This window comes from Mustela erminea, chromosome 18 (genome assembly GCF_009829155.1).
Source record: "Mustela erminea isolate mMusErm1 chromosome 18, mMusErm1.Pri, whole genome shotgun sequence".
NCBI lineage: Eukaryota > Metazoa > Chordata > Mammalia > Carnivora > Mustelidae > Mustela > Mustela erminea.
Window position 1 is genome coordinate 55,870,907 of NC_045631.1, and position 25,755 is coordinate 55,896,661.

The 25,755-nt window shown below is 53.5% G+C and overlaps 1 protein-coding gene and 1 long non-coding RNA gene across 3 annotated transcripts; both read left to right on the plus strand.

Moving 5' to 3' along the window:
* The first annotated feature begins 5,510 nt into the window (after window positions 1-5,510).
* LOC116577640 lies at window positions 5,511-7,657 on the plus strand. Its single transcript, XR_004280560.1, has 3 exons — window positions 5,511-6,047; window positions 6,307-6,428; window positions 7,621-7,657. It is a non-coding gene; the product is annotated as an uncharacterized LOC116577640 (long non-coding RNA).
* Window positions 7,658-10,499: 2,842 nt separating this feature from the next.
* CDR2L (cerebellar degeneration related protein 2 like) lies at window positions 10,500-24,904 on the plus strand. 2 transcript variants are annotated; one of them, XM_032320960.1, is made up of 6 exons: window positions 10,642-10,719; window positions 14,614-14,844; window positions 19,773-19,885; window positions 20,207-20,355; window positions 20,921-21,085; window positions 22,314-24,904. In XM_032320960.1, exons 3-6 carry the CDS (start codon window positions 19,847-19,849, stop codon window positions 23,203-23,205), a joined length of 1,245 nt encoding a protein of 414 aa, XP_032176851.1. In that variant the 5' UTR covers window positions 10,642-10,719; window positions 14,614-14,844; window positions 19,773-19,846; the 3' UTR covers window positions 23,206-24,904. The 2 variants fall into 2 exon arrangements, with proteins under 2 accessions (XP_032176850.1, XP_032176851.1); XM_032320959.1 differs by lacking the exon at window positions 14,614-14,844 and having other exon boundaries at window positions 10,500-10,719.
* The last annotated feature ends 851 nt before the right edge of the window (window positions 24,905-25,755 follow it).

Here is a 25,755-nt window from a genome sequence, read left to right on the forward strand (position 1 = left end):
AGTACTAAAGAACAAAACCAAAAAAGCAAGTCCAACTCTGGTTCCAAAAGAGGCTGCTCTTTCACAATATCATCTTGCATGCTGTGTCTGGAAGCTTCTGGAAATCCTAGACACTTAAAAAGAAGGTGGCATTTAGCTTAAATAGGAATTCCACAGGTGAAAAGCGAGGGGGTGCACCATCTATCCAGTGGAAGGTTGGTACAAAGGCAGGGTAGGACAGGCATGGAGACAGGGGGGAGGGGAGATGGGGATGTTGCCTTGTCACTGAATGAGCAGACTGCACAAGACAGCTCTGTTCTTGCTCCAGAGGTGGGTTTCCCCTGCTCTGGATGAAATCCTGGGAAGGCTTCATGGCTTTTCTAGTTGCTCCAAGATAACAAATGAATAATGTCTTTATTTGGCATTAAAAAAATAATAAAATCCAGTCCACTCTACAAATCACCCAACCTCAGTCCAGGCCAGAGAGACAAGAAAAATTTGGAATCTTAGTCACCAGGGTATTGCAAATTGAAACCTTACTGTGATCATTATTACATACCCATTAGAATGGGTTAAACACACACACACACACACAACAATACCAAATACTGGTGAGCATAAGGGGCACTTATACTTTCTTATAAACTTAAATATACAATTAGAACAATTAGTAATCCCACTCATGCTATCTATCCAGGAAAAATGAAGGCATCTATTCATACAAAAAGGCTGTGTAATGCTCATAGCAATTTCATTTATAATCCCCAAAGAGTGGAAACTACCCAAATGTCCATCATCTGGTGAATAAACAGAGTGGGGTTCACTCATACAATGGGACTAGTATTTAGCAACAAAAAGAAACAAACTACTGATACAAGCAGCAACAATGTGGATGAATCGCAAAGCACTGTGCCAGACACAGAAGGCAGCGTACTGTATTATATCACTTATGCGACATTCTGGGAGAGACAAAACAATGGGACAGAAAGCAAGTGAATAGTGGCCTTGGGCTGGGAGTAGGATGAGAAATTGACCATGCAAAGGTATGAGGGAACTTTTGGCGTCAACAAAACCCATCTCTGCTATGATTGCAATGGTAGTTTCTTGACTGTATCGTGTTCATTGACGTTCCTATAACTATACACCTTAAGAGGGGTGAATTTTACGGTATGCAAACTATACCTCAATAATTTTGACATTAAAAAAGACAAAAACCAAGAGTAGGTGCTAACCGGCTGGTTCGAGGGAGTAATTGGGAGCCCTTTGGCCTGCGCTGCACTCAGAGCTATTTCAGGAATTTGCAACCAGGAACTCCAAGTGGCACCGAAATATTTCTGATCATTCACCGACCTTGCTCTTCCCATCAGCTTTCTTGGGATGGATTTAAATGAGTCCATTTAGCCTCATCCAACCTCAGAAGGTCTTGTCCCTTCTGAGCCTTTTGCTCCTCAGGAAATTTTAGTGTCTGTCTCCAGGAAATCTTATAAGATACTCTAATAAGCACTCTTTTTTTAAAAAAAAAAAAAGATTTTATTTATTTATTTGACAGACAGAGATGACAGGCAGGCAGAGAGGCAGGCAGAGAGAGAGGAGGAAGCAGGCTCCCTGCTGAGCAGAGAGCCCGATGCAGGGCTCGATCCCAGGACTCTGGGACCATGACCTGAGCCGAAGGCAGTGGCTTAGCCCACTGAGCCACCCAGGCGCCCTCTAATAAGTACTCTTAAGGGTACTCTTGCCCCCATAGGTTGGAAAAAGTATTAATATCGTCTTAAGGAATGTGACTGCTAACGCATCAGGGGGGAAAATACCCATTCAGCCCCACAATCTGTTTATTGTCTCCAAGTTAAACTTAACATCCTCCTCAGTCCCACCAATGGTTATATTTTAAATGCTATGGGTGGTTGTTTAGTGCATACTGAAGTGTGTAGAGGGACGACGGCCTAAAGACTGGACTTTGCTCTAAAATGTTGTAGCAAAAGGGCACCTGTGTGGCTAAGTTGGTTAAGTGCCTGCCGTCAGCTCAAGTCGTGATCCCGGGGTCCTGGGTCGATCCCCACATCAGCTCCCTACTGAGCAGGGCGCCGGTTTCTCCTTCTCCCTCTGCTGTCCCCTTGCTTGTGCTCTCTCACACTCTCTCTCTCAAGTAAAAATCTTTTAAAAAGAAAATAAAATACCGTAGACAAAGAACACCCAGGCAAGGTGAGGCAAAATGTGATAGAATCTAGATTTCTATTGAGTCTGTGGAAATTCATTGTACTATGGGCTCCACTTTTGTGTATGTGTTTGAAAACTTATATAGTCAAAGTTTTTAAGGAAAAAAACTGGATCTATACAGGAAAAAATAGTAGTAAAACAGAGCTCTTGAAAGTTTAAAGAAATTAATTATCCTTACTAATTTGGAGATTCCCTAGTAGGATTTTGGCTATGGTTTCCTGTGTGGAAACTATACCACGTCTTCCTTTTATCCCCACTGTAAAGGAAGTGTTCCTGCCTGTGGTTCCTAGAGCTGCTTTTTCTGCATTCAACCATCAACGATACAAGAAACATTAACTCAGAATGTGCTAAGGGCCACTTAGCTTGCAAGGTGTTAGGGCCTGAGCTACAAAGGCAAGTTCCTACCGCCAAAAGATGGCAACCATACGGGCAAGCAAGAGCCTTGGGGTCAAGAGTGGAGTCTGTCCAGGGCCCTGGCAGGAAGGCATGGAAGAATGGTTACCAGAATCCAGAGGGAGAGAGACCAGTTGTAAGAGAGGGCTAAGGGGACCAGCCACCTCACTGGGTGTGGAAGGGAGAGCGCCACGGGATGGACACCCCACCTTCACTGTTCTCCTGTGCCCCGATTTTCCACTGGTGCTTCCCATCAGTGGACACCCAGACAGCAAAAGGGCAAGGGAGCCCATTGTTGCAGCGCACAAAAGCTTCACCCCCCAGGCATGGAGCAGATAGAGACGATGGAAAGTGAACAGGCAACGGAACATGTCCCACATCCAGGTAGGAGGAACACATAGAAGGAAGGTAGCGGAGTGCAGAAAGCCTGGTTTGCCCAGAGAACAGAAAGACCAGTTTGGGATGAAATGTAGAGAGACAAGAGATAAAGCCGGAGAGGCGGGCCAGGACCAGATCATTAAGGGCCGTGTACATCCTGTTAAAGAGCTTTTACCTCCCTCTATGAGCCCCGAGGAGCCTCTGAAGCAGGGGAATAGTGTCGTCGGATGTCATTATGTCTTGGCAAAGTCACTCTAGCTGCTCCAGGAAAGATAAAGGGAACCGAACACTGGGAATCCAGCCGGGGGGTAAGAGATAACCAGGGCTGAGCCCAGGCAGTCCCAGGTGGGACGGAGAGGAAGGACACAGGTTGTCTCCAGGTGGAATCTGAAACTTGCTTGTCAATGAGATGTGTGTTCTGGGTGTCGCTGCGTAACAACCTCCCACTAAACGTGATATACAACAATAATCATTCTATTGTAAGTTCTGTGGTCAAGAATTCGGACAGGACCCAGCTGAGGTGGCTTGTGTCTGCTCCATGATGTCTGCAGCCTCAGCAAGAAAACTAGAAGGTAGGAAGGGTTCACTCAGAACAGCTGGGAGCTGGAATCCTCTGGAGGTTTCTTCATTCATGCATCTGGAGCCTGGGCTGACTCAACCTGGCCTGGCCAACATACCACTTCTGGATGTGACTTGGGTCTCTCTGAGTTCCAAGACGGAGGGTCCCAAAGGGTGCGAACAAAAAGAGGGTGTCCCAGGTGAAAAAGGAGGAAGCGGCATGGCCATTTAGCACTGAGCCCGGGAATAACATTTAAAGTCACTTCCACCATACTCTATTAATTGAAGTAATCACAAGCCCACCAGGTTCAAGGAGAGAACCTACACCCATCTCCCCAGTGGAAGAAGTGTCAGAGGAGTGAGAGCCACGTTTAAAACTGCCACAATGGGGCACCTGGCTGGCTCAGTTAGTAGAGGTGCTACTCTTGAACTTGAGGTTACGTTTGGGCCCCACGCTGGGTGAGGAGATTACTTAAAAATAAAAAATCTGGGGCACCTGGGTGGCTCGGTCAGTTGGGTGTCTGTCTTCATCTTGGGTCATGATCCCAGGGTTCTGGGATCAAGCCCTATGTTAGGCTCTCTGCTCAGCTGGGAGCCTGCTTCTCCCTCTCCCTCTGCCTGCCACTCCCCTTGCTTGTGCTCTCTCTGTGTCAAATCAAATAAACTCTTAAAATAAAATGAAAAATCTTGAAAAAATAATAAACCAGTAAAACTGCCCTACCATTGGTGATTCTGCCCCCAACACTTCGTTCTCCCAAGCCCAGTCCTTCTCTCTCCTGACCTTTGCCTGTCTTCTCATTTCAGGAAATGGCACCTCCTAGGTGCTCAAGCCCAGAACGGAGTGTCACCTTCGGAGCTTCTCCTCTTGTCACCCCCACATCCAATCCATCACCAAGACATGATGATGTCATCTCCCAGACACAAATATTTTCTACCTCCCTCATCTCTTCTGCCTCCACCTTTGCCAGAGCCCCCATCGCCACCCCCCTGCAGCAGCCTCCACCCTGCCCTCTCTGATCTGCGAAACACCCAAGTCATTATCAAATGTAGCTCACAGTGCTCCCCCACGAGATCAGGTCATGATCTCAGGGTCCTGGGATCAAGCCCTGCATGGGGCTCTCTGCTCAGCAGGGAGCCTGCTTCCCCCTCTCTCTGCCTGCCTCTCTGCCTACTTGTGATCTCTCTGTCAAATAAATAAACAAAATCTTAAAAAAATAATAATAATCAGAAAGGCCAACACTGAATGGGGCAGGCACTGTTCTAAGCACTTGGCCTGTGTCAGCTCTCAGTAGCCCCATGGGGGCCACTGGTCTTAAAGGAGGTCTTAAAGGAGTAAAGGGGAAGGCCACAGGAGGACACTCAGCCTTAGCACCCTAAAGGTCACTCCACCCATGACAGGCCTGGAGGTTTTAAACAGCAGGGATTTGAGGCAGGCATATGGAAGCACTTCCTGACCACAAGGACGGTGAGAACTTAAAATAATTCCCCTCTCAGAGCGGACAGTTGTCTGGGACACAATCAGATGGTGGGGGGGAGGGGTTGGAGATGGGCACGAGATGACCTCACTCGCGCCTTATCCCGCCTGGCACTGACTTCAGACTGGTGGAGGGGGGACAGATGGGGCGAGATCATTCAGGGCAATGTGCGCCCAGCGCTGGAACGACGGGTCTGGGGACAGGGAGGGCAGCGCGGCCTGCGAAGGTGGGGGTACCCGAGGAAGGTGTCCTGTTGTCGCCAGATATCCTGACATCAACCCAAGATGCGCAGGGTGCGGGGGCGGTGCGTATCCTGGGGACCCGGAGGCGTGGGCTGGGCACCCTGCCCCCCCCCCCCCAGGATGACTCGGGTGACTGGGAACAGCGGGGACCCTCCAACGTCAGCGCTGCCTTCGCAAGCGCCGTCATTTCCGGTGGGCCGGGCTGGGAGTGGGGTACGGGGCGGAGCGGGGGGGCGGGGGGAGGCGGGGCCGGGAGACCGGCTGGGCGGGTGGGTGGTGGTGTCGACTGCGCGGTGGTGTCCGCGTGTCCAGCTCCGCCCTGCGCCCTAGCAGCGCTAGCGGGAGGCCGTTACGTCGCCGGGTCCCGGCACCCAGCTCCCCGCCCCCGGATTCCCTATCTGTGCTCTGGTCCCCCACCCAGGAGCTGGCCTTGCATTTCCAGGAGCTGGGAAAGCGCTCCCGGAAGCTAGAGTGTGAACCCCAGGGGAATCATAATGCCCAAGGCTTGGGGGACATCTGGTCCACCGAGGGCTCTGGCTATCAGTGCCGAGCCTCGATGCCTCCCACAAGGAACACCACACAGGAGGTCTGCCTGACACACCTGTGACGAACCAGGCTGAGGGCGAACCAAGGGCAGAGAGGGGACACTTCTGACCCCTGCGAGGCCCTCTGCCTACTTGGAGGGAAGGGTCCCAGAGCTTGCTGGCTGCTCTAGCTCAGAGAGGCTGAGGAGTTTGCTTCCTCAGAATCGGATCTGCGGTACCTGGCTGGCTCAGTGGAGAAGCGCACCAATCTTAATCTCCAGGTGGTGAGTTCGAGTCCCACCTTGAATGTTCAGATTACTTAAATAAATAAACTCTATAAAATAAATAAACTTCATAAATAAACTTAAAAAAAAAAAGCAGATCTGATTTTCCTTCTCTTGGAATAACATAAAAACTGTTAAGTCTGGCCTAAAGGCACAGGGAGTGATCCCTGTGGGCAAGAAGCCTGGGGTTCCTAGGCATCAACTCAGGCAAAGGGCCTGGTACAGGCCTGGTACACAGCACATCCTTCCCATCCCACAGCTCTGCAGGTCACCTGGACCTCCACTCTGTCCTCTGCAGAGGGAGAGAAGGAAGCCCCACCCACCTGGCAGAGTTGGATGGCGATGAGAATCCAGCCTTTGTGACATGCTTGTCCCTGCCAGGTGATGCTTCTGGGACTAGGACTCGAGGAGGGTGGCTACAGGAGAGGAGAGCCATGCTGAGGACATAGCCAGTATGGTAAAGGCCAAAGGCTTGGGAATGACACAGGAGCTGGACCTTTTCAAACATGGGGGTCATCTAAGTGATCACTGAACGCGTCCTTAGCTCCAGGGGTTAGAAGTAAATCTTCAGGTGGAGGCCACCTATAATGGCTCTAACTAGCATGCTCACTGTCCAGGCTGGGGAAATTGAGGCAGCCCTCCACAGGCCCTGGCCCTCAGCCCTTTGGCCCTGCTCTCCTCCGGGGACTTCCTAAGCTCCCCAGGGGCAGCTCTCTGACAGAGCTGCAGAAAGAAGAAATTAACAAATGGGAAGAGGACTTGGTGGGCTTGAATCGCTGACCAGATCCCTTTGGAACTTACTCCTCCCCACCCCCGACCCCAACCCTGCAACCTGCCGGTCCCTAAGACCCATCTTTGTCCCCAGCTCAATACCACTTAGTGGAACCAGAAATCTAAGACATCAGTCTGGTTTTTCAGTCACTTCATCGGCACATTTTCATTCTACACCCAGAACATTTCTCAACCCCACCATTGCTTTCCTTCCAGAAGATTGCAAAAACCTCCAGACTGGGCTTTTTTCCACTCTTGCTGCCTCCCCTCCAATCTGTGCTCCAAAATTGCCACTAATACTTTACAACTAAAAAGTGAAAAGCCTTTTACTCGTTCTTTTTGCCCAGTTTGGGGGGAAATATCCCAATCCCTTCCAATGGCTCTAACTCTGATTTCATCTCTCCTTTATCCGCACTCCCCTCGGTCACACTGGCCTTCCCTCAGTTCCTGATATATGTCAAGCTATTCTTGCTTTAAGGCTTTTGCCCTTGCCGTTGCCTCTGTCTGGACTACTCTCCCCATAGAGCTTAGCATGGCTGGCACTGTCTCATCATTTAGGTCTTAGCTTAGAGGTCACCTTCTGAGGGAGGCCTTTTCTGAACACCAAATCTAAAACTTGCCCCAAACTTGCTCCCAGAACCCTGTTAATTTCTTTTGTAGCACACGTTGCAGGTTGTAATAATTTATTTGTCCCCAACTAGAATGAAAGCCGCACAAGGGCAGAGAACGCCTATGTCTCAGCCATAGATTTTTCTTCTTTTTTTTAAATCTTTTTTTTGAAGATTTTATTTATTTATTTCAGAGAAAGAGAAAACATGAGAGGAGAGAAGGTCGGAGGGAGAAGCAGACACCCAATGGAGCTGGGAGCCTGATGCAGCACTTAATCCCAGGACTCCGGGATCATGACCTGAGCCAAAGGCAGTGGCCCAACCAACTGAGCCACCCAGGCGCCCCAATTTCTTTCTCTTCTTAAGTAAACTATGTTACTGAAGTATAACATATATTCAAAGAAATGTATGCCTCCTAAGTATACAGGCCAGGGTTCCTGATTGGCTCAGTCAGTACAGCATGTGACTCTTGATCTCAAGGTCATGAGTTCAAGCCCCACACTGGGCATGGAGCCTATTTTTTAAAAAATCAAAACAAAATAAAACCTAAGTGTACAGGTCAGTGATTGTTACAAATGAACACACCTGTGTAACCAGCACCCACATCAGGAAATAAAACATCCCCAGCCCCTCAGAGTTCTCCACATGATTCTGGAAAGCTAAACGTTATCCTGGTCAGATTCATTTTTGCCGGTTTTGAACTTTATATAAATGGAATGATCCCTAATGATACTCACATCCTCGTCCCCAGAACTTTTAAATGTTACCTTGCATAGCAAAGGGGCTTTGCAGATGTGATTAAGGACCTGGAGATGGGGAAATTATGCTGGATTATTGGGTGGATTCAGTGTCATCACAGGATCTCTAAAAGAAGAAGAGGGAAGCAGAAAGGCCGGACTGATGCAGTATGAGAAAGATTCAACCTGCTGCTGATGGCTTGAAGTTGGAAGAAGGGGGACACCAAGGAATGTGGGTGGTCTTTAGGAGGTGCAAACAGCAAGGAAACTGATTCTTCCCTAGAGCTTCCGGAATGGAATACAGCCTTGAAGGCAGTGAGAATCATGTTGGACTTCTTTTTTTTTTTTTTTTTTTAAGATTTTGTTTATTTATTTGACACACAGAGAGAGTGGGGGTGGGGAGAAACACAAGCAGTGGGAGAGGGAGAGGGAGAAGCAAGCTTCCTGTGGAGCTGGGAGCCTGACACAGGGCTCGATCCCAGGACCCTGGGATCATGACCTGAGCTGACACTTAATGACTGAGCCACCCAGCTGCCCCCCATGTTAGACTTCTAACCTACAAAACTGTCAGACAGTAAGTCTGTGTTGTTTCACATCACTAAATTTGGGTAAATTGTTATAGAAACCACAGGAAACTAATAAAAGTACTTATTTTCTATGCCTGGCATCTTTCACTCAACATTTTATTTCTGTACAACATTCCATTGTATGCATAAACGACATTTTATTCATCGACTATTGATGGACGTTTGGGTTGTTTCCAGTTTGGGCTATTGTCAGTTGTGCTGCTATGAACGTTCTTGTAGATGTCTCTCATTAACATATCTACATATTTCTGTTGCACATATATAGGAAGAGAATGGCTGCATTAAAGGGTAGCCATATATGATTGATGTTACAATACATTCCCCAGACTCCCTTTCAGAACTGAAGGATTTGTTCCACCAGCTGCTGAGAAGCCTGCTGGTTGACAGTCCTCAGCTGCCCGCCCTCTCTAAGAAAAAAGAACTCCTTCGCCCACTGCTTGCCATTCACCACCTGCATCCATTCAACTACTTGTGGACATGGGGAGGGGGATATAAAGGCCCTCTCCCCATTGCCACTTGGAATAGCTTTGAAGGACCTCTCCGGATTCAGAGCTGTCCAGAGTCAGGGGATGCTTTTGTTAAGGTCACATCCCAACCCAATTCCTCTCTATGCAAACCCTGTTTCCTTCTCTTCCCTACAAGCTTTTACGTTTCTAAAGAAGTTGAACACCTTGTCATATGTTTTTGGGGTCATTTGGTCATTTGTGAAGTGCCTAGTCTAGTCTTTTACCCCCTTTTCTACTGGGCTGTCTTTCCTGTGGATTTGTAGATATTTTTTCTATATCCTGGATACAAGATCTTTGCTGGGTATGTTTGCCACCTATTTTCAGAGTTGGATATACTCAGGATGCCTCAACAGTACCAGCAGCTCATGCTGAGTCCTAATAACAATCAGTTACGTGAATGCTTGAGTCCAATAACTTCTTTAAGGAGAGAATGCTTAGAAGGTGAAATTGTGTATGGCTCTAACGGTCGTAACTGGATATAGCATATGGAAGGAGAGGGAAAGGAAAGAAACAAGACCTTAAAGGGAAAGATCCAGAATGCAGGTAAGTCACCCTCAAACTTCGCAGGTGTCCGGCCATAGATATTTAAACACGCAACTTCTTAAAGGTAATGGTAACTAAATACTCATTCATTCAAAGAGTGTCCATGGAAAGTACCAATGGGCCAGCCTGTTCTAGGCACTGAGGAGCCAGCTGTGAACAAGAGAGACACGATCTGTGCCTTCAGGAGATCTAGAGGGAGAGCGAGACAACGGCAGGTAAACAAAATGAACAGCGGTAAACCGAAGGGGTCGAGCGTTGGGTGGGAGGTGACGTTGAACCAGCAACAGCCGGACCGGAGCACCAGGGAGATCCCACCCTCGGTTCCGCCTCCACTTTGCATACGTCTTCTGATTGGCCAGCGACGGCCGGCCCCGCCTCTCGGAGCGGGCGGCTAGGGAAGCGCGGGGCGGACCCCGCCAAGATGCAGCGGCGGCTCCGGGTGTCGCCGGGCGGGCGGGGGGCAGCGCGGGCCGGAGCCGGGCAGGGGGCGCCCGCCGCGGCCCCCGCGCACTCTTAGCTCCCCAGACGCGCCGACAGATTCCGACCGTCCTTGCCTCCGTCCTGCTGCCGTCTCCTCCCCTCCACCCTTTGTGCCGCCGCCGCTCGGTGCCCCCGGCTCCGCAGGACCTCGGCCGGGCCGGACCGCGGCGGCGCGCCAGCCCCGCGTGGGCGCCGGGTCAGCGGCCGATGGCGAGGGGGCGCGGCGCGGGCGGGGGCGCTGCAGCCCGAGTCCGCGACGCGGGAGGCCCGGCCCGCCTCCGCCGCATTGTCCCGGGCCCCGCGCCCCGGCTCTGAGCCGCGCCGCCGCAGCGCCCGCCTGCCGCCCACCGCCCGCGGGGCCATGCGGAGAGCCGCCGGGATGGAGGACTTCTCCACAGAGGAAGAGGAGCCCTGGTACGACCAGCAGGACCTGGAGCAGGGTGAGCACGGGAGCGTGGGAGCGGCGGGAGAGCGGGGTGCGCCCGGCGACCCCTGTCCGCTTCTCCATTGTTGAGCAGTATCACCCCGGGGAGGGCTGGGCTGGACCCGGAGAGGCGGACTCCGAGGAGTGATGCGTCTGGAGAAGGGGACGTGGAGACAGGGAACGCTGCCCGGGGAGAGCCGGGCGGGATCCGCGCAGGGTGCAGAAGTGGGGGGAGCGGCCTTTCTCTTTCCCGGAACGACAGGGACATACTTCATCCGGCTCGCCCGCCCCATCTTAGAGGCAGGAACTGTCCAGGAGCCCCTGGTATTGTTGGGGGCCTGAGTATTGGCTGGAAGTCTTTGAAGGCCTGGAGGTGGCTCCTTGGTTATGTTTGCTGAGAGGAGAGAGAGAGAGAGAGAGAGAGAGAGAGAGAGTGTGTGTGTGTGTGTGTGTGTGTACGCGCGCACACGCGCGCGCGCTCGCGCGTCTAGCGGAAAGTTATCCCATTCCAAATCCAGTGGCATCCTTCCCTGCCAGGATTCCTGAGCTCTGAGACTCCCAGAAAGTTTCCGGAACTCTCTAACCCTCTACCCAGGGAGAGTATAGGGGTTTGGGAACCCTGCTGGTCAAGAAGCAGCAAAAACTTGGACCTTCCTGAGGGGAAGGGGGGTCCCTTGGCCCTTCCCCTGCCAGCCCTCACTCAAATGACTCATGGTTCGGAGGGAACCAGTTTTGGGAATTCTGAGCAATGCACCAGACTAGAGCCTGAGTAGAGTGGGAGCCACTACCCGCATTCCCATCTGAGGGTGGAGAGGGTGGCTGGAAGGGGGCTAGAATCTGGTGATGAGGTGGCCAAGGTGACATCACTCCAGGCAGGGGGCGGAGCAGTGGGACAGGAAGAAGGAGGAGGCCTAAGAGGGTCAGGGCCAAGGACTGCTGGAACAGCGTCAAATCCACCCTCTCTTCCCCCAAAGTGCCTCAGTCTTGGGTGGTTAGAGCTGGAGTGGCCAGGAGAAGTGACCACCATCACCCAGCAAGCCAGGCGAGTGTGGACACCAGTCTGGTTCAGTGTGTACTAACCACCCCTGCTCTGAGTCGCCATCCCCTGGGGCCCCAGATGCCTAGTTTTGCCCTCATGTGAGACAGCTACCCAGATCCCAGAGCCTTTGTTTCCTGGCCGTGACCCACATCCCCACGTGGCAAGATCTGCTGGTAGATGAGACTGTCCTTGTACTCGGGAGTGTGGGTTAATCAGAGTCTCTGGGGGACCAGTGTGGGACTGAGGCTGCTGGGCTGAACTCTGCCATAGTCTTTTCCCTGGAGTCTACCCTCAGCCTCCCTGGCAGAATGTGATGTCCAGTACTAGCTGTACTATTCCCTCCCCCATCCTGGGCACCACCCCCCAAGTTTTGCATCCTACAAACACCTATCAGGCTCACACATAAGTGTCAGACACCATCCTGGGAGTTGAGATAGTCTCAGCGTCCACCTTTTGCGTTGCACCTGGGCAGGTGCAGTTGGGCCTGTAACTGAGTGTGTGTGTTAGGATCCAGTGAGAGGGCTTCATGGAAGAGGCAGGCCTCGATGGAAAGACTGGAAGCTGAGCGCCTGGGAAGATGGCTCCCCGGGAGGCTGATGCTGATGTTGCTGCTGTCTCATTTCATTCCCGCACCCCTAACAAAGTCCCTGGCAGCCTGCCCGGCCCAGATGTGGGAGGAAGGAGCCAGAGAGACGTACTGCTTCCGGAGAGCGAGAGGTGTCGAGATTCGAGCTGGGCTGGGCAGCCATGCTCTGGGACCAAAATGGGGGCTAGCCTTGCTGGGCTGCAGCAGCTGGCCTTGTCTTGTGGCCCCAGGAGTAGCCAGGGCCCGGGGTTAAGGAGGGAAACCAGAAATGAGACAGTGCCTGAAGAAATTGGAGTTTTGGGCCTAAAAACAAACGTCTCTTCACCCTGGGCGAGGGTGAGAGTGGAAGGCTTTCTGCTCTGAGACTCATAAAGGTTCATGCAAAGGCCCCTCCGAGCTGGAGGATGAATAGGGGCTGCCTGGCCATTTGGGGTGGAGGGAGTCCTATGCCCAGGTACAGGGCAGCGTGAGAAGACCACACACAGCTAGAAAGTAGAGGCGTCTGGAGTGCCAGGGGTGGGCTCGAGGAAGTCCCAGGCACGGCCACTGCAGCACCACCTCCTGGAGCCTGGCACAGAGAGCTGGGTGGTAGGGTGGGCCAAAGGCCAGCCATATTGGGGGGTCAGGTGCCTCTGGCATCCCCCTTTCCTGTCCCCAACCCCCCAGTCCCCTCCTGCCCAGCTGCTCCCTGATTGCCTCTGAGTGGCTCAGGCAGTGGTTGGCTCAGTCGGCCTGGCCTCCCGTCTGTATTTGTTTCCCCCTGTCCTAAGGGCAGCCCCAACTGTATTTTCAGGAAGCTTGGCCTTCCAGATGCTGTTTGACTTGGATGCTGCTTTGCCCCAGAGGAGGGAGGCAGCTGGGACAAGCAAGGTCCTAGATCCTCCCCATGTTCCCTCCACCCACTGACACAAGCACCTGTAAAAATAGAAAAAGCCATTGATTCTTAAGCACCGGCTCTCTCTGTCTCTGCCTGCCTTGCTTCCCGACCTTGGACCAGGCATGGAGGGCCCGGTGGTACCTCCTTCTAGAGTGAGAGAGGGCTGCTGAGTCACAGATTTGAAGTCCTGGGGTGCCTGACCTTGAGTCTTGGCCTTGGACGAGAGCTCTGACATGGCAAGGGGAGGGGAGTGACTGGCCCCCAGTCGTGTGGACCCAGAGTTCCTGACATCCATGCCCTGGAGATTGTAAGCAGGAACCCTGCAGCCCGGCCAGGTGGCAGATTGCCTGCTCCCACCTGCTTTATCTTTGTCCCTCCCTCCCTGTGCCTGTTCCCTGTCCCTGTCCCACCTCTCTGCTCCAGATTCGTGGGTCCCCCCTCCAACCCCAACTAGTGGGGACGGCGGGATTTCAGGGTTTCTTTCCAAAGACATCCCCATGGCTTCCAGCCATTCCCTCTGAGCCTCCTGAGACACTGCTCCTGGGGAGCACGTCAGCAGGCACTCCGAGGGCAAAACTGCTGAAGCCCACTACAGGAGCCCCCCAGAAAACTCCAGGGTCCAGCCAGGACCCATGCCCATTCAGACTTGGTACCTTCCCCCAGGTTGGTCCAGTGGGACCATGAATCTGACCGTGACAGGCTATTTATGATTCCGGCATCTACTTCCTGCTCAGCCAGCAATCCCATTCTCCCTCCCCGAGGCCTCCCCCACCCCTGGTCCAGAGGGTGCTCCCCCCTCCCCGAAGCCCAGAGCCATCAGCAGCCGTCTGCTAGCTGGTGTACCTTCCCCAGCCCTTGGCTCCAGCCAGTCCCCTGCCCTGCAGCTTCTAGACTTCGCCTGTGAGCCCTCCTGGCAGCTCCGACCAGCTTAGCTTGCATCGTGATCCAGTTTCCCCAGAAGGTCTCTGAGATTCTCCCCCACCCTGGACAGCTTCTATTGTGTTCGTCCCCACCCCCGAGTCACTGGGCGGCCTGGTTACATTCGCAGCCTTCTCAGGGCAAGCTCCTGTGTCCCTGGTTTATAGTGACAGCGGCCGCCCCAGCCCAGCGGCAGAAATACACACACAGCTCAGGTGCTCACCGGGCAGGAAAAACATAAAATGCAGTTGGTCGTGGCTTTGGAGCCTTAGTTCTTGGACTCTAGGTTAAGCTGCAGGAACCCCAAGCAGGCCACCTCTGGAGCCTGTCCCCCAACACCAGCATCAGTAGCAATGGCCTCTTCACAGGCCACCTGCCAGTTCCCAGAGGAGAAAACCCTGATGAGTGCGGCCCTCTGTTCTTTTCCACAGCTACCTGAGCTATTCGATACTATTTGGAGATGAACTAAATGTTCACTGTCTCATTTCAGAAAGTAGGCAGATGGTGTGGCTCCCTCATCAGGGCCGGTGTTGCCAGACTCCTGCATTCCCACCAAGCACTCCACATAACGTAGGGCTGCGGTTCTACAACGCTCACATCAAACCTCACACTTTGCAGACGGACGCCTCCAGACACCTTCACACCCTGTGGACATTTGCCCAACTTCTAGTTAATAAGTCCGTATAGCAAGTGGCCCCATTCCCCCACCAGTCTGTATTAGGTAACTGGTGTCTCTCGCCATTGCTCAAAGCTGAAGGTTCTTTTTTTTTTTAATAAAGATTTTTATTTATTTATTTGACAGAGAGAGATCACAAGTAGGCAGAGAGGCAGGCAGAGAGAGAGGAAGGGAAGCAGGCTCCCTGCTGAGCAGAGAGCCCGATGCGGGGCTCGATCCCAGGAGCCTGGGATCATGACCTGAGCCAAAGGCAGAGGCTTAACCTACTGAGCCACCCCGGCACCCCAAAGCTGAAGGTTCTTATCTGGGATCTGTATTTTTTTTTTTTTTAGGGTTTTATTTATTTGAGAGAGAGAGAGTGAGGGGAAGAGCAGAGGGGAAGGGAGAGGGACAAGCAGACTCCATGCTGAGCGCTGAGCCCAGTGCGGGGCTTGATCTGACCTGAGCCGGACCTGAAACCAAGATTCGGACGCTGAACCCACTGAGCCACCCAGGCGCCCAGCCACCCAGGCCGAGGTGGCTGTTTAGGAAAGCAGCTTTTGTTTTCCCAGGCTAGGTTATTGTAGCCTTTCTCGGGGATAGCAGGTTTGTACTCCTCCAGGAAACTCCTCCGGGTGACATCGGGGCACAGGGCCCCGCTCCTGGCTGAGGCCCACCCTGGGGACACCCTCAGGCTGTTTCAAAACCTTACCTTTATGCGTGGGAGCAGAATCCAGGCTTGTTCTCGACAGGCAGCTGGGCCTTTTGTCCAGGCCCTCTGGGTTCCGTAAGGTGATGTCAGTCTGACTCCCAGCCCAGGCTGAAAAAGAGCCCGAGGCTCTCCTCTCCTTGGCCCACTGGGAGTCACTGCTCTCCTGGGCTCTTCTGAGAAGAAAAGCCCCCTCCCCAGAGCTGCCCAGTGCCCAGCAAGGGGCTCAGCTGAAACAACTGTATTGATGAAACTCGCTAGGGGGGCTACAGAGACCCTTTATCCTCCAGGGAGTCGAGAACGATCACTGAACAGGGGAAGCATTAAAGACTTGAATCCTGGACCACATCACATCGGCCCCTGCAGAGTTGCCATTAAGCATCTCGATCTGGATTTTTTTTTTAAATTTTATTTATATATTTGACAGAGAGAGATATCACAAGTAGGCAGAGAGGCAGGCAGAGAGAGAGGGGGAAGTAGGCTCCCTGCTGAGCAGAGAGCCTGATACGGGACTGCATCCCAGGACCTTGAGATCACAGACCAGGGCCCGACGAAGGCAGAGGCTTAACCCACTGAGCCACCCAGGCGCCCCTCGGTCTGGATTTATACCATGAGCCTAGATCAAGGGCTATTTGAAGAAACAACCTCACAGTGGGAAAAAGACCCAGGCTTTCCTGGACAGCATTTTGGTGGAATGAATCAAATAGGTCTGTTCTTTGTTCTGATGATTCTGTTTCTGGGAAAGGATCTCCAGGATACCTGCAGTGATTTGCACCAAGATCTTCGCACTATGAGTTTTTGTACAGTTTCATTTTTTTTTTTAAGATTTTATTTATTTATCTGACAGAGAGAAATCACAAGTAGGCACAGAGGCAGGCAGAGAGAGAGAGGGAAGCAGGCTCCCCGCTGAGCAGAAAGCCCGATGCGGGACTCGATCCCAGGACCCTGAGATCATGACCTGAGCCGAAGGCAGCGGCCCAACCCACTGAGCCACCCAGGTGCCCCTGTACAGTTTTATTTTTTAAAAAGATTTTATTTGAGAGAGAGAGAGCACACACAGAGGGAGCAGCAGAGGGAGAGGGTGAAGAAGGGGGCTCGATGTGGGACTCGATCCCAGGACCCTGGGATCGAAACTGAGCGGAAGGCAGATGCTTAACCCACCAAGCCACCCAGGTGCCTCCAGTTTCATTTTTAACAGAAAAAAACAAATGGGAACTACCTAAAAGGCCAACAGTAAGGGCAATTTAGAGACTCGTATACAATAGAACATTCACACCCTCTAGATCCTTGTGGACACAGAAAACTATTTAGGCCAAATTGTGAAGTGAAAAAAAACAGGTACAGAAAATTGTTCTGTTCACACAAAATCATACCGAAAGCTGCTCTGAGTCCAGAGAGCTGATTAGAAGGATGGTTCGCCTCATGTTGACAGCGTCTTCCTCTAAGTGACGCATTTTCTTCTTCCTGCTTACTCCACTCTCCTCCCCCACACAGACCCTAATTCTAATTCTTACGAACGGCAGTCTTCTTTGATAACTATTTGAGGCCATCTCCATGTGTTTGTGGAATTCTCAGTGATAGATCTAAGAATATATTAAATACATTTTCTTTCTTTTTTTTTTAAGATTTTATCTATTTATTTGACAGAGATCACAAGTAGGCAGAGAGGCAGGCAGAGAGAGAGGAAGGGAAGCAGGCTCCCTGCTGAGCAGAGAGCCCGATGTGGGGCTCCATCCCAGGACCCTGGGATCATGACCTGAGCTGAAAGCAGAGGCTTTAACCCACTGAGCCACCCAGGCGCCCCCCTGAGATGCATTTTCAAGTAATATTTTGGTCACCTTTGTTAATTTTTCTGTGCTGTTTGATTTTTTTACATCAACTACACCTTCATACAACACTTAAAGCGATTCTCAAAAGAAAAGAGCCTTAAAAAAAAAAAGAGAGAGAGAGAGAGAGAGGCATCCGAGAGGCTCACTTAAGCATTTGCCTTCAGCTCGGGTCATGATCCCAGGTCCTGGGATCAAACCCCACCTCGGGCTCCCTGCTTAGTGGTGAGTCTGCTTCTCCCTCTCCCTTTCCCTCTGTGTGCTTGTTCGTGCTCTCTCAAACAAATAAACGAATTTAGAAGGGAAGGGAGGAGGAGGGGAGGGAGGAAGGAGAAAGAAAGAAAAGGCAGGCAGGCAGGCAGGCCGGCCTTGTGAACTCTACCGGAGCCTGTCTACGAACCTCCTTTAGGGCCTTGCCCCGCCATCAGTCTCCGTCTCCTGATTAAGCTGCCAGAATCTTTTTTTTTTTTTTTTTGAACGGTTTTACTGAGATGTAATTCACATACCAGGTAACTCACTCACGTCACGCGCACAGCCATGCACCAGTCTCCGGAACATTCGCAGCGCAGTCACCCCCACTCAGCTTTAGAACATTTTCATCAGTCTGCTGAGCTCTTCTTAGAAATCAGAGAAATAACGTATTTTCCCTTGGTAATAATAATAATAATAATAATAATAATAACAATACACCATTCCCTTTGTTTCTAAGAAGAGCGAGGCACATATTTGGAGGAATATCTACCCCAAATGTCTCGTTACCCTCGCACAACCCCAGACCCACTAGAGAGAATTTTTAGGGATTCCAGCACCTACTACTTCCTTTTAACCCTTCCCTCTCCCCACCACACAGCCCCCTAGCCTGACAGTGTTCATTTACCTTCCACTGGGAGGGGGGAGGGTAGGTTCCGGTCCTGTAGGGTACAAGAATCAGGGCTGCTTGGGGGAAGAGGATGATGGTTTTGCTGCCCAGGGAAAGGAGGTTTCTGAGAGGGACCCATGTCACTAGAGCCTAACGGTACCCAGCCAAGGCCAGGAGACCTGAATTCTGCTTCCAAGGTGGCCATAACCTTGGGCAGGTCATTCTTCTCTCTCTCTCCAGCCTGTCGTCCGTAGAATAAGGAGGTTAAGCCAAAGAGCGCTGAAGCTTCGTCCCATTCTAACACCCAGCAAGCCTTTCTGCTCCCTTCCTGTCTCAGTGAACTCCTATTCACCCTTCCAAACCCAGCTTGCAAGCTGCCCATTGCCAGAGCCTCCAGCTGACCCCAGGAAGAGTGAGCTCACCCTTACCTATCATCCCAGGGCACTTGCCCCATGTCTGTGGATTGTCTTAGCACATTCCTCACACACATTCTTTCAAGGATTATTTATTCATGAGAGAGAGAGAGAGAGAAGGAGTGCACAAGTTGGGGGGAGGGGCAGAAAGAGAAGGAGAAGCAGGCTCCCCACTGAGCAATGGGCCTGGCATGGGGCTTGATCTCAAGATCCTGAGATCATGACCTGAGCCAAAGGCAGAGTCTTTTTTTTTTTTAAGATTTTATTTATTTATTTGACAGATCATAAGTAGGCAGAGAGAGAGAGGGAAGCAGGCTCCCTGCTGAGCAGAGAGCCCGACATGGGGCGCCATCCCAGGACCCTGGGATCATGACCTTAGCCGAAGGCAGAGGCTTTAACCCACTGAGCCACCCCGGCACCCGCCACTCATTCTTTCAGAAAGTATTTATTACATACCTACTGTATGCCAGGTGTTCTAGGTCCTGGGATATCAGTGAACAAAATGGGCAAAATCTGGGGCGCCTGAGTGGCTCAGTGGGTTAAAGCCTCTGCCTTCGGCTCAGGTTACGCTCCCAGGGTCCTGGGATCAAGCCCCGCATCGGGCTCTCTGCTCAGCAGAGAGCCTGCTTCCCCCTCTCTCTCTGCCTGTCTCTCTGCCTACTTGTGATCTTTGTCTGTCAAATAAATAAATAAAATCTTTAAAAAAAAAATGGGCAAAATCTCTGCCCCATGAGCTTACAATTAGTCGGAGGGTGGGGTGGGGGAGATGAACAAAATAAAGATAAATGAGCAAATAGCTTGGTAAGTTAGATGATGGTACATGCTAAGGAGAAAAACTAAGCTGAGAGGGAGTATAAGGCAGGGGAGGGGTGACTTTGAACCAGTGGTTGGGGAAGGACTCCTAGAGCAGGTGACATTTAAGCACAGATTTGAAGGTGGAGAGGGACAGGCCCTAGGAGTGTCTGGAGAATGGACATTCCAGACAGACGCGGCCGTCCATGCAAAGCGTAGCTCCCAGCTCACATCCCCTTCTAGGCCTGGAGGCTCCCTGAGGGCAGCTCTGTGTCCTGGCTGTCTTGGCATCCCCAAAGGATAGCCTACACTGACTTGTCAGAACATTTACGGGAGTCCTCTGAGCTCGTTCAGCTGCTCATCGTTACTCCCGCCCTCTGCCCCCCCTCCACTAGACTTGCACTTGGCCGCGGAGCTGGGGAAGACCCTGCTGGAGAGGAACAAGGAGCTGGAGGAGTCTCTGCAGCAGATGTACTCCACCAATGAGGAGCAAGTGCAGGAGATCGAGGTGAGGGGCCACATAGGCCCTGCGTGTGCTCCGCCACCCATTAAGGACCCCCTGGCCTGTGGCGACTTTGTGTAACTTAGAGAAGGGTGCCTTCTTAGCAGACACAGCTTTGGCCCCATAGCCTTGTGCAGTTCACAACCTGTACAACTATCCCAGGCAGCCCTATCACACCTACCATCTTTACTCCCCCACACTCTGCTGCAGCCGAAATGTGTTCGTAGAAACACAAAGCAAATGTGTCCCTAGAAACTGGACAAGGTCCAGATGAACACATTTCCCTCAACCTTGTTCTGAAAGGGTCCTCCATCTTTTTCCCTCCAGTACCTAACCAAGCAGCTGGACACGCTGCGACACATGAATGAACAGCACGCCAAAGTGTACGAGCAGCTGGACCTGACAGCCCGAGACCTGGAGCTGACCAACCAGAAGCTGGTGCTGGAGAGTAAGGCTGCCCAGCAGAAGATTCATGGGTGAGGGCCGGGTGGCGGGCTGGGGGGCGAGCGAGGGAAAGGTCAGGTTGGCTTGCCTGTGGACATATAGTCTGGTGGGTGTGACCCATGCTCCTTCTCCCAGAAGCCCAGGCCCGGGTTCCCAGGATGGTAGTGAGATGGCCCTTGGCAATTTGGGGTGGTTTCACGGTCAGGCCACAATCCCTGTGGAAGCAGCAGCTACACACCAGGCTCTGTAGGCACTGGAGATAGAGCGATGGGGAGGTGAAGAGATTGCCCCGCCCTCTGGGAGCTCCCAGCCCTGGAGGGGAGGCCGGCATGTAAATCCTTAAAACAGTGCAGGCTAAGTGCTCAAAGGGTGTAGGAGGAACCGAGGCGGCCCAGAGGAGAACGGTCAGCTCAGCCAGGGAGGCGCAGGACGAGAGCGGGTCCTTGGGCACACAGGGAGTCCTCGTCTGACCTCAGCAGCCCGCAGCAGGGGTCAAGGCTGCCCATCTGTCCCCATCCCCAAGTCCCTCCAGGCCTGCAGTGGGGAGGGCTGGCCCGGTCCTGTTAAAATCCCTCCCACGGGCGCCCCCGCCCCCAGGCTCACCGAGACCATCGAGCGCCTGCAGACGCAGGTGGAGCAGCTGCAGGCCCAGGTGGAGCAGCTGCGGGGCCTGGAGCAGCTGCGAGTGCGCCGGGAGAAGCGGGAACGCAGACGCACCATCCACACCTTCCCCTGCCTCAAGGAGCTGTGCACCAGCCCCCGGTAGGTGGGGGCGCCGCGCGGGGGTGGGGGGCAACCCGGACCCTGTGCGGTGTCCCCGACTCTCTAGGGAGGAGAGGGTGGGCCCCAGGTAGCAGGTGGGAGTGAAAGGTGGTGCGGTGGCGGGCTGGCGGAGGGACCCGTCGTGTTGCCAGCAACGTCAGCAGCTGGCACTGACCGAGCCCTGGCCGCGCAGCCACCCTCGCCGCTCTAAGGGGTTTCGCTCTGGTGGCAATCCCATCCTCACTGCTCAGATGCGGAAATGGCAGCTCGGAGGTTATGTGAGCTTATCCAAGGTCACCTCTCCAATAAGCTAGAATCCAGGTCGGGAGGAGTTAACCACTACACTTTTCAGTACCCCCCCCCCCTTTTTTCTTTAGAGGGAAGTGAGGGGAGGGCTATGGGGGAGGGGAGAGAATCTCCAGCAGGCTCCATGCTGCATGGTCCCAGTAAACTTAAAGGGATGGCCTCTTAATATAAAAAATCATAATTGTGGGGACGCCTGGGTGGTTCAGTCCATTGGGCGTCTTATTCCTCGTTTCAGCTCAGGTCATGATCTCACAGGGCAAGAGATGGTGCCCACCAGGGGCTCCACGCTCAGTAGGGGGGAGTCGGCTGGAAGGTTCCTCTCTTCCCCCCCACCCCCCCACCACGTGCACACACTCTCTCTCAAATGGGTAAATAAATCTTTAAAAGAAATTTTTTTCTAAATACGTGTTGCGTATTTAGTGGGTGTTTCAATAAAGGTCCTGGCAGGAGACGACGCCTTGCACAGAGTAGTTGAGGAACGATTAATGAAGAGGTGGGGACGAAGGTGTAGGGGAACCTCAGGGACACTGCAGTCCCCCAGGGCTGCGACAGCAAGGGGCTGTTACCATCCTGGGCCTGAAGGGACCAGGAGGAAGGGGAAGGCCAGGAGGTGCCGCCCAGCCAGCACTAACCGGGAAGGAGTCTGGCCAAGAAGCCCTTCCCTGAACTCCCTCGCTTCCTGCCCTCCTACCTCCTGCCCATGCCTCCTGCTTGTTCAGCTCAGGAGAGAGCAGAAGCCCGGCTGAAGCAGTTCACTGTGGTCAGCCGCCCAGGGTGGAGAGCAAGGGCGGAGAGTGGTTCTAGAGGGGCAAACAGGATATGGGACCCCCGTGGATGGGAGAGGTGTTAAGCCTGGGGAGCCCGACGACGGGGACCTTGGCCTTGACCGGATGTCTGCTGGCCCTCCCCTACCCCCTCTCAGATGTGAGGATGCCTTTCGCCTGCACAGTTCCTCCTTGGAGCTGGGCCCACGGCCCCTGGAGCAGGAGAACGAGCGGCTGCAGACCTTGGTGGGTGTGCTGCGTTCCCAGGTGGGCCAGGAGCGGCAGCGCAAGGAGCGGGCCGAGCGCGAGTACGCGGCGGTGCTGCAGGAGTACTCGGAGCTGGAGCGGCAGCTGTGCGACATGGAGGGCTGCCGCCTCCGCGTACAGGAGCTGGAGGCCGAGCTGCTGGAGCTGCAGCAGATGAAGCAGGCCAAGACCTACCTGCTGGGCCGGGAGGACCACCTCGCCGAGGCCCTGCTGGCGCCCCTCACCCAGGCCCCCGAGACCGATGACCCCCAGCCTGGCAGCGGGGACGACCCGGGCGCCCAGGACGGTGTCGCCTCTCCTGCCGCGTCCCCGGGCCATGCTGTGCGCAAGAGCTGCAGCGACACTGCGCTCAACGCCATCGTGGCCAAAGACCCAGCCAGCCGGCACGCGGGCAACCTCACACTGCACGCCAACAGCGTGCGCAAGCGCGGCATGTCCATCCTGCGGGAGGTGGACGAGCAGTACCACGCGCTGCTCGAGAAGTACGAGGAGCTGTTGAGCAAGTGCCGGCAGCACGGCGCGGGGGTGCGGCACGCCGGCGTGCAGACCTCGAGGCCCATCTCCCGAGACAGCTCGTGGAGAGACCTTCGTGGGGGCGAGGAGGGCCAGGGGGAGGCCAAGGCGGGTGAGAAGAGCCTGAGCCAGCACGTGGAGGCTGTGGACAAGCGGCTGGAGCAGAGCCAGCCGGAGTACAAGGCACTTTTCAAGGAGATCTTCTCCAGGATCCAGAAGACCAAGGCCGACATCAACGCCACCAAAGTCAAGACGCACAGCAGCAAGTGACCCTTTCCCCGCCTGCAGCCTCCCCTGGGGTCTGGCCATGGGGCTCCTCCTGCCCCAGCACAGCCTCGCATGAGGGAGGGAGCCCCATCGAGCAGCAGTACGGCCCAGGGGAGCATGTGGGGGATGCAACTTGTTCTCTGCTCACTCAGGAGGCAGTCAACATGGAAAACGGCTGGCCTCCCAGGACCGTCCACCACCCTGCGTCAGCCCAAAGACGCAGCTGAGAGTTGCAGAGCCAAACGTCCCCACTGCCCCGAGGATTCCCAGCTCCCCAGCCCTTGACTTCCTGACCCTGGGCCTTGCTCACAGATTTGTGGCCACGCTTCTGAAAGCCATTCTGGACCACTTGGCTATTTTTTTTTTTTTCCTTTCTTTCCAAAGTTCAGTTTTTTTGAGAGATTTGCAATGCAAGGTCTCCCCACAACCTTGCCACAACTGGAAACACTTGAAGGGAGATCCCCAGGCCTGCTGTTGCAGGCTCCAGGGGTCTCCTGGACCACCCACTGCTTCTCCTCAGCTGTGATGCACTGTCATTCCTTTAGCACCAGCTGTCCCATCTCCAGGGTCCTGACCAGGTCAGAGACGGCTCCTGCCATGCAGAGCAGAATGCCTCAGCCAGGCCCAGGGTGCCCCCCACTTCCCCCTGGAGACCCTCAGCCCACTGCAGATCTGTAGCCAATCAGGGGAGGGGAACAGGGAGCCCCTCAGCAGCCATACACGAACAATGCACCCTGCCTCCCTCAGAGCCAGCCTCCTAGGGCTCCAGCCCCTGGAAATGCCTTCTGGCCATTAAGCCTTCCAGGAGTCTGGGCGGTGGGGAGCCCCCATCTCTGCACGCCACCTCGGACTCACCAAGCTTGGCCTCTGCCTGCCCCCATCTCAGGGACCATGATGTGTCTCATTCACTCCCATGCTCCCCACAGGCCGACCCCTCCTCAGATCATGCCTGCTGCCCCCAGAATGTTCCAGGCATGTGCCACCAGCCAGTGGTCCCAGCATCCGCCCCTGCCCCCCTTCACTGGGGACTGCCCAAGATCCCCATCTATACTGAACAGTATTGAAATGGGACCTGGTGGGGAGCATGTCTCCTCTCTCCCATAGAATGCCTGTTCTTAACCTCCCACCTTTCTGGGGGGGCTTTTGAGCACCCATTCGGGTCACAGGTTAAACCTTTTGTTAAGGCTTCAGAAAGTCCAGCTTCAGCTAAGAGATGTCCAGGTCCCCAGCTTGCCCTAAGCAGTTCTTCAGGGTTTCCAGTTCCTTCTACCACCCATCCGGAGATCCTTCCACACAGCCCGGTGGAAGGCGGCAGCCCTGGCCTCTGTGCTGGGAACCCAGCAGGGACCTTCATGCCTTATCTGTTTCTAAGGGGTAAAGGGGTTTTCTTAACAAGCATGCCCGACCTCCCTAGAGTCGCTACCCTGCTCTCTGGGCGGCACTGTGATGAGCGCTGTCGGCTGGTCCTTCCGTTCACACATCCTGGAACCCTTTGTCCTTTGGAGCTGGGCAGTTCCCAGCCCTCCGTGTGTCCCTGTCATCTAGGGTGGAGGGGATAGGGTGGGGGAAGGGCTCCTGCCTGTTTGCTCCCCAGTTCTGTAGCGGCCGACCAGCGTCACCTTTGAAGTATACATGAGAGAAATATATTTACAAATGCTTTATTCTCTTCTTTAATAAAAAATGCACCAGTATTCTAAAAGCAGAAATGGCCCTAGGGCCATGGTCTTGTCTTTGTGCCTCTCACACACCCACCTGTCATCCCACAGCTCTGGGTCTGGGTTGGGGGAGGGGGGGCACAGAGCTTCGCTCTCCTGGGATCTGCAACCAAACAACCAGATGCCTTGTGGGTGTTATCAGGGCACTGGGCAGATAAGGGGTGGTGGTGAAGGAAGCAGTGGCAGATTTGCCCACTCACTCTGCACTGTCTGCTCACTGTCCTTCACAGAGGGAAGGTGGGTCTAGTTTAGAATAGAGCTAGTGAAGACTGGATTTCCCACCCAGTGCTGCGGAGAAAAAAAAAAAAAAAAAGCCATCCAATCCCTGAAAGTAAAAAGAAGTTCCTAATCATCTCCTTGCGACAGCTCACTTCTGTTGTCTGCTGACTTTGTGCCGGGCCGCGTCAACCTTGGGAGGCTCTGTTCTACTGATGGAGATTCTGAGGCTTCGGGGTTGAATTAGTAATTCAGAGTCACACAGAAACATTCGAACCCCGAGCTGACCTGTTCCATTCTGCAATACTGCACATTCCTATCTCTTTATAATGTTTAGTTTTAAGAGCAGTCGGACCCAAGGCACTCCAGAAAAGAAGAAAGGAAAATCCTATGGGTCCCCGACATGGTAGTGGTCCCCCAACTCACAGGCCAGAGAGAAGGGCTCGTCTCTACAAGCTCGTCAGCTACCAGCAATGGCTTAGTGATGATTTGTCTGTCTTCCCTGTTTTCCTCTTGCCTCCGAAGGACCCCTTCTTGAAGCCCCATTTCAGTCCGTGGAGGACCAAGGAGGGGATGGAAAGTGCCCACCTTTAAAGGGAACAGGTGGCACTTCTCAGCCTGT

Bases quoted from the DNA above. Each gene is read 5' to 3' on its own strand.
- CDR2L (XM_032320959.1), top strand. From the start codon at position 10,641: ATGCGGAGAGCCGCCGGGATGGAGGACTTCTCCACAGAGGAAGAGGAG. The intron at 10,720-19,772 runs GTGAGCACGGGA...CCCCTCCACTAG, and splicing joins CCAGCAGGACCTGGAGCAGG to ACTTGCACTTGGCCGCGGAG. The intron at 19,886-20,206 runs GTGAGGGGCCAC...TTTTCCCTCCAG, and splicing joins AGCAAGTGCAGGAGATCGAG to TACCTAACCAAGCAGCTGGA.